The sequence below is a fragment of the Kryptolebias marmoratus genome, linkage group LG11, assembly GCF_001649575.2.
Source record: "Kryptolebias marmoratus isolate JLee-2015 linkage group LG11, ASM164957v2, whole genome shotgun sequence".
Lineage (NCBI taxonomy): Eukaryota > Metazoa > Chordata > Actinopteri > Cyprinodontiformes > Rivulidae > Kryptolebias > Kryptolebias marmoratus.
The window spans coordinates 13,558,827-13,571,670 of record NC_051440.1 but is presented as its reverse complement, the minus strand read 5'-3'; the positions used below and the strand labels follow the sequence as shown (position 1 = coordinate 13,571,670).

General features: G+C 41.6%; 1 protein-coding gene across 1 annotated transcript in view; it reads right to left on the bottom strand.

The window, feature by feature from the left end:
* Positions 1-12,844, bottom strand: part of megf11 (multiple EGF-like-domains 11) — an 84,372-nt gene that overhangs the window by 13,019 nt on the left and 58,509 nt on the right. The window contains exons 10-15 of the mRNA XM_017405514.2: positions 12,169-12,381; positions 11,520-11,694; positions 4,773-4,893; positions 2,923-3,086; positions 2,720-2,822; positions 15-161 (exon numbers count right to left, since the gene is read on the bottom strand). Of these exons, the coding sequence (XP_017261003.1) occupies positions 15-161; positions 2,720-2,822; positions 2,923-3,086; positions 4,773-4,893; positions 11,520-11,694; positions 12,169-12,381 (923 nt within the window). The remainder of the gene's footprint in view (positions 1-14; positions 162-2,719; positions 2,823-2,922; positions 3,087-4,772; positions 4,894-11,519; positions 11,695-12,168; positions 12,382-12,844) is intronic.

Below are 12,844 nucleotides of genomic sequence, written 5' to 3'. Positions count from 1 at the left end.
GGGGGGTTTCTCACTTCTTTTGCACGAGGTGCCTCTGTATCCAGGTGCGCACACACATGTGCCGTCCTCAGGAGAGCAGGAACCGCCGTTCTGACAGGAACAGCTGACTGAACAGTTGGGTCCCCAGAAGCCTTGTGGGCACACATTATCACAGTGGATTCCTGCAGGCACATTAACAAAACGAATATTCAGTGAATGCAAACTGCAAGGGCACAAAACTGAGAAGCTGAAACATTCTAAACAGCCATCTGTAAAAAAAAACAAAAAAAACACAACATTACAGCTTAGCATTCACAATGCTTAGCAGATCTATGCAGGGTTATTCATCCAGCATGATTTCAATCTCAAATAAAAAATCATCAGTTTGAAGTTTTTTTTTTTAGCACGGCCCATCTTTCACACTCTGTTTCTCCTTTCCAAACGTATTTTATATTTGATCTGACTGGGGCTCCTTGCCAGTGCACTGTGTTGATTAACAGGGTTGGGCCTCCAGAGAGCCCGAGCTTGTCTCTCATTCTCTTTCAGCAAAACTGGGGCTGTGTACGGAGCTGAAGGGAGGTACTCAGACTACAAGGGGACAGACTGGAAGTGTCACTGTGTTTTTTTTAGTGCAGCTCCAGCCAACAATTGAAAGACACTGCATTCATACGGGGTTCTCACCGCGCACATGAATGCATTAGCACATCCATCAGAGCAGCATGTTTCCTCTCTCAGCCTTTCAGAAAAGTGAGATGAAAGGAGAAAGTTGCGTGCTACATATGAACATGTATCTTCATAAGGTGTAATATGCTGCATATCATTGCAGTCGCACTCAGACTCACGCACCTAAACCCTACAACCTCTTGAGGTTCAGCCATGTTTGCGGCTCATTTGAAATTTCCTTTGAATGAGAATATTAGAGATAGGTGCAGCCATTAAAGCAGCTTCGGTGCAGAACCTTTGAATTAAGCCCAGACTAAACTCTTGGGACTAATGTTATACAGTAACCAAAGCACTTTAGGGCAGGCATGGAGGAGTAACGGAGAGGAAACGTTCGAGTTGTCGAGGGCGGAGGTGATTTAGACAGGAGCAGAACCGTGGACATCAAAAGAAGGGCAAGGCGCGTGCGAGTGTGTTTGAGGTTGTGCTGGGCTGGCCAGGATGAAAAAAAAGAAGTGACTGCCTTTACTCTTAGAAAATGAGTGCAGACAGAGCATCAGATTTCTCAGTGTAATGGTGACAAACAGAGGGTCTTTCATTGCCTGGTGAGAAAGAAGAAGAAAGACTGAGGTTGCTTCAAAGAAAGCTTTCTGCTGAGAAGTGCCAAAGGTCCCTACTATCCAATTTGTACCGAGCGAGTACAGCAAACCAAATCTTTCTTTTCCTTTTTAGTTCTTGCTCTCTGCATATAAACACACTGTTACATTACCTGCACTATTACATGGACTAGGATTGCAAATAAAAGGCGAGATCCTGTTTAGCATGGGCTTGCATAAAGCCCCCACCAACAAGAGGCTCGTTAGAGAGCCCCTTTTTGTCAGGTTTACAACAGCTCAGCAACAACCGAGTAGGTCACAAACAGCTTAGACTCTTTCATGAAATAACACAATTCGAGCTTCCCGACTATTCCTACAGACTTCACAATAAAACTCACAGCAAGCTGACTTCCCAAATCTGAATCGAACACCCTTGGGTACGTGACAAAGTTTGCAGCAAAAACAGTATTCGACTTTCTGTAAATAGCCATTTTATTCTATCCCTGGCTTGGTCCTGAGACAAATTCCACCGAGTCCTCTCCTTCGAGTATGTACGTGTTTGTCTGACCCACTGGGCCGTACACTGCCCCCCAGCCCTGCACCCTGGTGACTCAATTAAGGCTGACAGATGGTCCCGACCTGTGCAGGATTCAGAGCATGAGAGGCCCATCTTGTCGACTCCGTTCTTGCAGCTAATAAAAACCCCACATTGTTTCCCAGAATAAATGCCCTAAGCTCAGGAGGGCTGAATGGAGTGCGCCACAGAGGGCTCGACCTTTTCATCCTGAATCTTTTTCCCTCTCTGACTGCTCTTCTCCACCTAAACCCGGAGACCAGGTCCTCTGTTAGTGCTCTGTGTTTGACATTCAGAAATGACACTTAATGTCTGAGCATCATGATCCTGTGTCATTCACGCGTACCCATCACTGACACTTCTTTTATGTGCAAATCCTTTAAGTGATGAGAAACATCTGGAGAGAATCTGAGTCTTTGATAATTAGGAGCCTGGCAGGAGCTTCAGTCAGATTTAAATCTTACTTGGAACTTTGATTAATCAACAAAACCAAAAGTCAATATATTATAGAGCATGTCTAAAAATTAAGTAAGCATTCATTTGCCAAAAATTTGCTTAAGTCTTCAAAAGTGTGTCTAATGACTTGGTTATTTTGTATAACCGATAATATAAGCATGACTGCATACCAACCACTGAATCAGACAAAAACATCATAATTTAGAGCGTAATTCTCAACATCTCTCATCAGGCTATGCCACAGGCTGAGTGGCAAAGCAAACTCAGAATTTAATTCATGAAACGCTGCTTGGAGAGTCTGTAAACATACTGTACAACACAAAACACAAGCGCCCCCTCATTCATGTGTCTGACTGGCATCTGATGGCTCTGATTTTCAGCTGACGAGGAACAGCTAATGGATCCAGCTCCAACCTTTACTTCAGCTGCAGATCTGAACCTGATTTGCACCAACCTGTCCATCCGGGGTAGCAGCGACAGTAGCCGGACACGGGGTCGCAGCCGTCAGCGTGGCTGCAGTCACAGTGCTCATGGCACTCCAACCCGTAGGTGCCGTCCTGACAACGACATCAGCTCAGTGTTAAACATGTAAAGCACAAAACATGTCAGCCGGTACACGCTATGGTGATCCTACAGGTTTTCAGCTGTGGGACTCACAGGGCAGGACTCGTTGCAGCGCTCCCCTCTCCACCCAGGAGAGCAAGAGCAGGTGCCGTCTACGGGGTCACATGCAGCTCCGTTGCTGCAGGAGCATGTTTGATTACAGCCCAGGCCCCACGTACCACTGGAACAAGGGATGGAGCAGTCCACACCCTGCCAGCCTTGAGTGAGAGAGAGCAGAAACCCCAAATGGTTCACATTTCTGTATTTAGACAAGCTTTATTGAGATAACTGTAATTCAAGGCCTAACATGAAACAGGAATGCATATCGCCCGCCGCCTTTAATGCTGGAGTTCTATAACTGAGTTATAATCGTTTTTGTGGTTTTTAAGGTCAGTCGGCTGTGGCAGCCATCTTGAATCAGGCTGAAAGTTAATCAGCAGTATATGTATATCTAATGATCACTTTCTGCAAGTTTCATTAAAATTCATCAACTGGTTCATGAAATATTTTGGTAAAAGGCAGAAAACTCACACGGACAGACATGTGTGGCAGTTCATTAGAGTTTCAACTGATACCAATCACAAAAACAAGAGGAGAAGTTGTTGCTATTTACATTACATTTTTATAATCAGGAGATAAGAGTGGTGTGATAAGATTAGTATCATGTAATTACCAAATAAATGAGCAGGTTTGATTACCTGGAAGAAAACATCATGGTAATTTCAGACTAAAATTCATGTCAGAAGGTTATAAGGATTCAACAAAGACAATAATTAACAAATGCAAAGTTTTCAAACCCAAACTATTTATCACTGATCTTGTAAAAGTTTATATTTATATATATATAAAATGCTTATATCAGTGAAAATATTTTATTAAAACATAACATGTTGATTATAATTATACTGAGGTAATTTAGAAGAATGTTTTAAAATATTTTATGTTACAATCTTCAAAACAGCATTGAAGAAGACAAAAGTGATATTTGCTATATTTTAATCTCTTATGGACAAACATTTTTTGTTGTTTCTGCTGTAAAACATGAACATTAATTTACATAATTTGTTCCTGGGAAACAGTTTCAGCGTTTTGGTATAACCTTTAAACTTGTTGCCATAACATGTGTAGTAAGGTTCCTTTACCTATGGATGTACAATGACTATAAATACATTTCCTAAACCCAAAGCTTAATTCCATCCTTTAATCCTGTTTTTTTTTTCTTTAAAAAGGATGTGTGAATAAAACTTTTTCTTTTGTCATTTCAGTACAATTTGTCAAACAAATCGGTCTGCTCAACATTTGTCTCACCAGCTTCACAGCGTGATTGAACGTTAAATTATTACTTGTGATGTCCAGAGCATCAGAGTGGAAAATTGTATATCTCCACACATTTGTTTAGGGTTTACTTTGTCATCCATCAGGATGTGAGATATATATCCACTAAACTAGAAAGTGTTGTAATGACTGGGGCGGGAAGGAGGTTTGAATTTTATTTATTTATTGATTTTCTTGAAAACTCTTAGAAATACTTCCAATCTCTTCAGGAAACCTCATATAAAACATAAGAAAGTGGAAAAAACAGCCAAATAAGTAGGGGCAGCAATCACATATTTATGATTCTCTGAAAATTGCCTGACAAAAACTATAAATAGATTATTTCTAATCCTGCCTTTCATGTTTACACGTCCGCGTTCCAAAACAGCTGAAGGCAGATAAAGAGCTGATAGGCTGACCCATTTAACCAAATCAGGTTTGTTAGAGCAAGAAAACATGTGAAACACATGTGGAGTGCAGGAGATACTGGATGTCAAATGAGCAATTAACCTCTCAGATCCATGTTTTCCCGTCATCTCGAATCATAAAAGACTTGCCTGAACTTGCACCATGAGATCATTGTTGTATACCTTCCTTGCAGATGCAGGAGCCATCGACTGGAGAGCAGGACACCTGATTGTGGCAGGAACAGGTGAACATGCAGCTTGGTCCAAACACACCATAAGGGCACACTGTATCACAGTCCTCCCCCTGAGGAAGAATCAAACCAGGCAATAGAATCAGGAATGGATTCATTCCGAATGGCTGAGGACAGGAAGACAAAGAGGGTTAAATGCACTTTTCCCTGGCTTTCTGAATGATTTACTTAGGTCAGTCAGGCTGTTTCTGTACAAAGAAAAGGAGCGATTGAATTGTGAATTTAGAGTGAAACTGAAGGGAGAAGGGGAAAAAAAACACACTTGATCACCTCGAGCAATCATTCCTAGCTTCCAATTATGCACTCTATATATTCTGACAGCACTGATGCTTCTTGCAACCCTGCCTCACCACCTCTTTCTGACTTCTCTCCACATCTCTTTAAAGAGTGAAGAGAAAGTCTCTTCACTTTTCAACAGACAGACTGGCAAGACTCCAAGACGCAAGAATCCCCATCCATCCTTCCTAGAGCAAGCAACAACTAAATCAGCCCTTCAGTCTGCCCTTCTTCACGTCATTAATACAAACATTTTGGTTCTAAACACACTTGGTGTTAGATAAACTGCAGTCTTTGCTTTGTGAAATGATTGGTGGATGATGTAGTGTATCTGTTACATTTAATCAGCACGGGTGTTCAAGCTGTGGCATTAGAAGTGTACAGGACGAAAATTAAAACATTACCATCAATACTAAAACGCTTATACGTTGTGTTTACACATGGTCATATTATATTATTACTAAATTATTTCAAAAGCTAATCAGTTGCAGATGTACATCCAGTGATCACTTTCTAGGATTTTTGTTAAATTCTGTCAGCTGGTTCATGAGTTATGTAAAGATATGTAAAGATACAGGCAATTACATGATCGCCTGCTGCCATGAAAGGCAGGCAGTATCTATCGTCACACTATAAATGAATGAAATTACTATTTTCATTTTAAGACGTCCTTATTCAGTGATGTCTGATTAGTGGATGATTATGATGGTAGTATGTTGGTACTACTGTTAGCTTAGATGATGTTTGTGTTCACTGTTGATGTGCATCGTTGCTGCGGGTCCAACTTTTAATCAGGCTGCTGCAAGGAGGAAAAGGGAAAACTATAATCACTTCCCCTTCATTATCTTTGGAGAGGCCCACCTCTAAATTCAAAAGCCTCTGATGAAACTGTGAACATGCGAGACGGACCTACAAGACTGATCAGAAGTCTCGTTAAGTTTGGATCCTCTTGTCGTTTGTGTCAGCTGGATATTCACAGAATAGAAAGCATTTTTTAAAACGCACCTCGACAGCGCTTGTGGCCAATTAATAAGGATTTTAGACAAATCAACTTTCTGTTTGTCCTGGCAGCTACAGGCTGATGACACACGTGCTTCTAAAGAGGTCAGCGAAGAAGCTGATTTAGCCTCAGTTATAGCAAAACGGTAAAATATGTCCTCATTAGAAGAACTGACAACAAAGCTGAGGCGTTTTTCTTAGTAGAAAAGATGTTTTTATTACTCTCCTGAATGGTTTCTGCACAGTCTTCAAACATATTCATAGATAGTATTTTATTGATTGGTTTGGTTAAAGTTCAGGTGTGATAGATGGAGAAAGGAGTGAGTCATAAAATCTCCTGAAAAAAAAATTATTTTAAAGTGCAGATCCTGCTGTATTTTACAAACAATTTCTAACACAGATTTCCTAAATAGCTCGATGGATTAAACCATCTGTTGCTTCAGGATATAAATCTTCTGTCATCTACCTTCATCTGACGGAACACATTCGCTGTTTTTCCATGAATATTAATTCATTATTGATTGCTGCCAAAATGTGGGATAAAATGTTTTTCCTGTGTCTACGTATGAGTGTGTGTGTTCATTTGTCTGTTGTGTTAGCATAATATCTCTGGAACCACGGGTACACTGTACATTTTAGGACATCCTTTTTTGTCTGCATTCAGATGTCGTTTGATCTGATGTCTGAGGATGTTTTCCTGAGACCCGAGGATGTCCTAAAATATACACCGTACACAGGACAGGTTTTAATGAAACTCTCAATAAACGATCATTAAATGTGCACATCCTATTACCCCCAATCAAGATGGTAGCCAAAGCCAACTGGCCTTAAGAATCACAAAAATGGGTACAACTCTTACAGATATTCAGCTAAAATTTGGAGTGGTTGTAGCTGAGAGTCATCTCCAACATATACTCAGTATAGGGATAATTGAAAATATTTGTATAAAACCTTTCTATTATTTATTGGAGTCAACTCTATTTTTCTGTTAGCAAAAAAAAAAATCACAAACCACTGATTTTAATGAAACTCTCAGAAACAATAATAGATTTACATCAAGAACTAATTAACTATTTGTAGCTAATCTAATTTAAGATGGCTGCCACACCTGGTTTTGCAGATATTGAGCTAAAATTTGATGTGATAGTACCTGAAAGTCATTCACAACACATACCCCAAGTGCTAACAGAATTGCATGATCTGTGCAAGATTGCCCATAACCTTATTTCTAAGGTTTGACCAGAACAGCTAAAAATCCATCATTTCTCAACATAAGATTATCTTAATCTAAAACTCTGGCATAAAAGGAGGCAGCAAGAAATGCTAGACCTCTATGACTGAAATCTTTTGCATTTAAATGGCTTTACTTTAAAAAAATCGAAAGCTAACTGAAGACAAATCTGTTCAATTCACCAAAAATGTTTTTAATCTCTTTTTATGTTGTTTGTGGCCTTTATAGAAAGGGAATAAAAGCACTAAAAGCAAGACTAAAACATCTTTTCTGAATAGGCTCAGATGCAGAAAGCGTTTAATTCACACAGCTGACCGTGGCTGATCCCAGCAGTGGGAGTTAGGAACAGAAAACACACGAGAATTTGGTGCAGCCAAACTATGGGAAAATGTAGTGAATAAATTCCACAGAGGGGAGGATGAAATCTGTCTGAATATTGGGAAGACCTACTACAGTATTCATGAGAACACAAATAAGTCTCACTGCATAAGAATGAACTCTCTGCTAAAGGACACAGAGCGCTCCTTGTCTGTCCTCTGCAACCTGCTGTCATTAGAATTTCTCTGCTTTAAAAGCGGAGTGCAGCCCACTTCCTCTGGTTTCATCCCTCCCTCAGCTGGAGATCACAGCCACTGTACGGGGCCCCCTCTGCTTCCCCCACTTCAAACCCCGCCATGAGTGACAGGTGACACAATGATTTAGAGTCCCAATTAGAGGCCCAGAGGAGTCCTGAGTGGATCTTGCTTTGCTCACAAGAGTGCTGGGGGACTGCTGGCTGCTCGCTGCTCTCATTATCATTTTGAACTCAGCTTAAACAGGAGGCAGGAGGAGATGTGCCAGCGGACGCCGGGGGCAGAACACACATCTTATAACATCTCCCCCTCCCTCGCGCACCACATAAAAGCGCCTGTCTGTGGATTAAATTTTTATCAATCGGTTGCGATAACCTTTGTTCTGCTGAAAATGACAGCTTCAAGACTGCTAACAATAGCAGTTCAGATGCAGCTGTTAAAGCGTGGAGAAGTTTTGACCAGGAGGAGAGAGGGGGAGGGAGACGGGGGCTGGAGGGGGAGGAGGAGGAGGAGGAGGACTCAGTCTGTCTTCACAGCACAGGCAATTTACTGGCGAGTGGACGCATGGATAAAATGTTACGCAGCCACAAATGACCACATGGATCTTTTGCGGTGTTGAATTCCACGTGGCTTCACCCTCATGGTCACAGGGAACCAGCGGTCGGCCTGTCCTTTAGAGTGGAAAGGCAGCTCTCTCATTAGTCATCTGTTTCATATTCCTTCGGAGCAGGAAAGGATAGAAGTCTGAACGAGGAGAATCATTATCAATCCACGAGGGCTGTCACCCTGTTGCACGAGAGCAGCAGGACCTTACATAACGGCGCCGTCAGAGGCAGCAGCCAGACCTGAGCTCCTCTGAGGAAGCCAGGTTGTCCTCGGCTAAGAAACTAAATCCAAACTTATTTGTGTCGTAATGTAATTAGGATGTTTTTTTTTTCTTCTACCAGTAAGCCACTAGCGGACACAACATTGATTAGGCTTTTACCCATTGAGACTAAATGCAAATGGTACCACTAATTACCAATCAGTTTCACTCCTTAGCAGTGTATCCAACGGCTGGATGAGTGAGAGCGTTTTAAATTTCATGCAGCACTACAGAAAAGGAACCCTTTGAACCGTTTGATGAGGCTAAAAATCACTGGGAGATGAGAATGTGATTTGTTATCGCCATTTACACGAGCAGACCGGAATCCATTTCTGACGCGTCTGTATTTCAAACACAACACACTGTCAACAGAACATGTGGACTGTGTGCTGCAGATTACCAGGAACAATGCCTGAATAGGTAACATGTAATCACTTTGTCCCAGTCAAAAAAAAAGAGCATGTCCAATTACTAGAAGTAAATCAAGCGTGCAGGTACTCAGTCTGTTCCAACACTTGGCTTGGTTTGCCCCCCAATGGGACTCCAGAACAAAGATGCAGCAGGGAGGTTTACAAGTGCTCCCTGGAGGAAGTTACTTCACTTGCCATCATCGCCTCACCACCATCACCAGCCTGTTTTAAGCAGCCCCCTAATATTCATGCAGTATGCAACGTGACGCAAACAGGTAGCAGCCACACGGCGTTAAGCTTCTAACAATATGCTCAAGTTGTTCGCACAGCAGCAGCTTTGTTAAGAAGAAAACCCGCGAACCTCCCCTTCTCCACACACAAACACACAAATTCTCCATATGAGCGGTGTCTGCTCCCATCTGACCGCCTCCTTTCCTATCCAGCTTCTGCCCTCTAGGTCTGTTTAATGGATCTGGCAGCCCTTCCCAGCAGCCGCCAAAGCGAACAGGTGGAGCAAATTAAAACACAGTCTGCAGCCCCGCTCGGTAGCTCAATTCACCACAGCGGCCCGCTGTAAGACACAGGCAATTTCCACTGAAATGTAACATTGGCAGACTTGTAATCTCTCAGTCTCTGTTGCTCTGGAACTTCCGATTGCGAGACACGAAACACAGTGGCGAAGCTGATTGAAGTCACCCAACTAAATTGACAGTTGTAAAGGGGGACAATGTGGCTGCACAAAAACGACTAAAACTGAAGCAGGCAGTGACTGTTTTTTTTTATTCCACTCTCTTGGTAGAATAATGTAGATTTAACGGTGCTCTGTACTTTGACTGTACAGAAATTCAATATTTGTGAAATAGCACAACTGATTTTCCGCATAGGGCTGCAATGTCAAGTGGTGCAAAAGAGCACATCGATATGAAGGCAAAACTAAAATACCTCAGCATGTGTTTTACTGTGTGTGTATAAAAACATCTTAAACTGGGATCACGTCCAAAAACAATCCCAAACACAAATAGAGAAATGTCAAATAGAGAAAAAAATCCAACCTGCAACCTTTTGAACTAAACTTACACATTTAAAGGATAAAATATAACACGGTGGATCACTAACACAAACATGTTTGAATAACATATATTCATAGCGAGTTTAGGTACGCTAAAGGATTTATTTGTAACTTGTTGAACTCAAACAAAACATACTGTACATTCAACAACGTTACACACATTACTAATGATTTGTTTTTTCAGAACAAGTCATTTGTGTTAGGTTTTGCTACCTTAGATCTGTTCAGTCAACAAAACACAACAAAGTGCATTACTGAAACGTCTAACAATATAGTATGAGACCAAAGGAATTGCACAAAACCTGTGAAAAATTAATCATTTAACAAAAGAATTGAACAACAATTGGCCTTAAAAAATTCTGTTGGCCAGCTACATGAAATTCCAACAGCAAACCTCCTTTATCGTGGAAACTAAAACTGAGAAGCAACAAGTTGTTTTTTTGGCGATGTTTGCTTGAAAACAGTTCTTTTTGTCAGTAATCTGTAAATTTTCAACAAATATAACAAAATAAAACATAGAAGTAACGATCATTAAAAACTTAATTTCTTGAAAGAATGCTTAATGTCTGCTACCTGTGTGACAAAGTTTTAAACAAAGATCTTGTGTGATCAGCGCTTGGAGCATGCATTGAGGATGATGCTCAGCTACCACCACACCAAACTTTAGCTCAGTGTAACCATTTCTGTTTTTGCTCAGGTCAATTAGACGTAATAAGTACCTTGAATCAGGTTTACTCCAAACATTAAGCAGTTGTAGATGTACGTCCACTGATTTCTTTCTGAGAGTTTTATTAAAATATGTCTACATATTTTGCTAACAGACACATGCGTGCACACACACACACACACACACACACACACACACACACACACACACACTAATGAAGGCAAATAAATCACCACCTGCCTTTCATGATGATGGGTGATAAAGATTACAGTGACAAACATTTTATGATAAATTACAAAAACCAGCAGCATAACAAACATGTGTCAGTGTGTTGAGTGGCTTTAAACTCCAAGCCAACCATGTTGTTGTTTTGCATTTGTTCTTCTTCATAAAAAAAAAATGTTTTGTTGGTTTGTGCAACTATGCAGCTATCCTACCAAGTGGACAATTAAAAGAGAGACAGATCCGAACAGTAAACGTCACGCATTGAATAAACCCAACAATCATTTTAAGACTACTCGAGAAGATTGCCACTGTGGTGGCAACTGATCCGAGCGCAACAAAGCAGCAGTTAGGTGTTAGGCGCTCACCATGAAGCCAGCAGCACAGGTACAGACACCTGTGACAGGATGACAGTCGGCTCCGTTGGTGCAGCTGCAGGGCAGGCTGCATCCATCGCCGTAGTACCCAGACGGACAGGTCTCATTACAGTAAAGCCCCGTCCATCCCGCGGAGCAAGTGCATTCACCAGAAAGAGGATGGCAGCTACAACATAATGAGAGAGAAATATGGGACAACACAGTCAGAGGAAGAAAGAGGTGAAGCTTCAGCTCTGAGACATCCGTTCTCAAGCAAGATCTGAGTGTGAAGAGCACGCCGACGGCGACTCATCCATTCATGTGTCTACGTGCTTGTTTCAGACAGATGAGGTGTCCCTTTTCTCCTTCATTCTGTAATGACTTCTATGGCTGATGCCCAACTCCTGCCGGAATCAGAGCATTAACACGGCATTAACTATGAATGCTGCTGAGAAATTATGAATGAAGCAAAGGTCGCGATTAAAAGCTAACTGGGTGACATGGCTGTGGTGTGTCCAGACTCCAGAATGAGAGCAAGCTCGGAGCTAAGCGGAGACAAAACTGAGTCAGAGACGTCTTTATTTGAAAGGAACTACAGGACGAGGAGGGGGGGGGCTTTGATTCAGGGCTCGGTCCGAGTGCGGATGGATGTCTCACTTACCTGACAGTGTTGGTGGTATTACAGGGGCAGAACTTGTCACAGATGAGGCCGTACAGGCCCGGAGGACAGAATCTTTCCTGACAATTGGGGCCTTTAAAACCAGTCTCACACAGACAGGCTCCATTGATGTGGTGACACTTGGCGCCATTCTGGCACTCGCACTTTTGGTTACACTGTGAGCCGTAGGTGCCCACTGGACAATCCTCTTGACATCTGGAGGGAGATCACAGAGCATTGATGTGGTTTAAACTGCTGCTCTAAAGCTATCGTTTAGAAGAAAAAAAAACAAGTCTCATCTTCTAAGACACACTCACAATGCATATTGTCTGCAGGGCATAAAAATAAAGATAAGACAATGATAAGATTTTGATCTGCATCAGGATGCATCTGTTTTGCGTGACAGTTTTAATGTTTTTGCTGTTTTAGCTACAAAGTGTGGCCAATTTTAGGTATCTCTCTCTGCAAACATAAGCCAGCATAAAAATGCAACAAAACAAACAAACAACAAAACAACAAAAAACAACATAACTAGAGCTGCAGATTGAAGACCTCCATTTTAGGCCAATCAAAATTTAGTCAAATATCAGCCATGGTTGTAGTGGGTATACAAAATCAGTTAATGTGATTAGCTACAGAAGTTTACAGAGGTGTAAAAGTTCATCCTAAATTGGCTCAT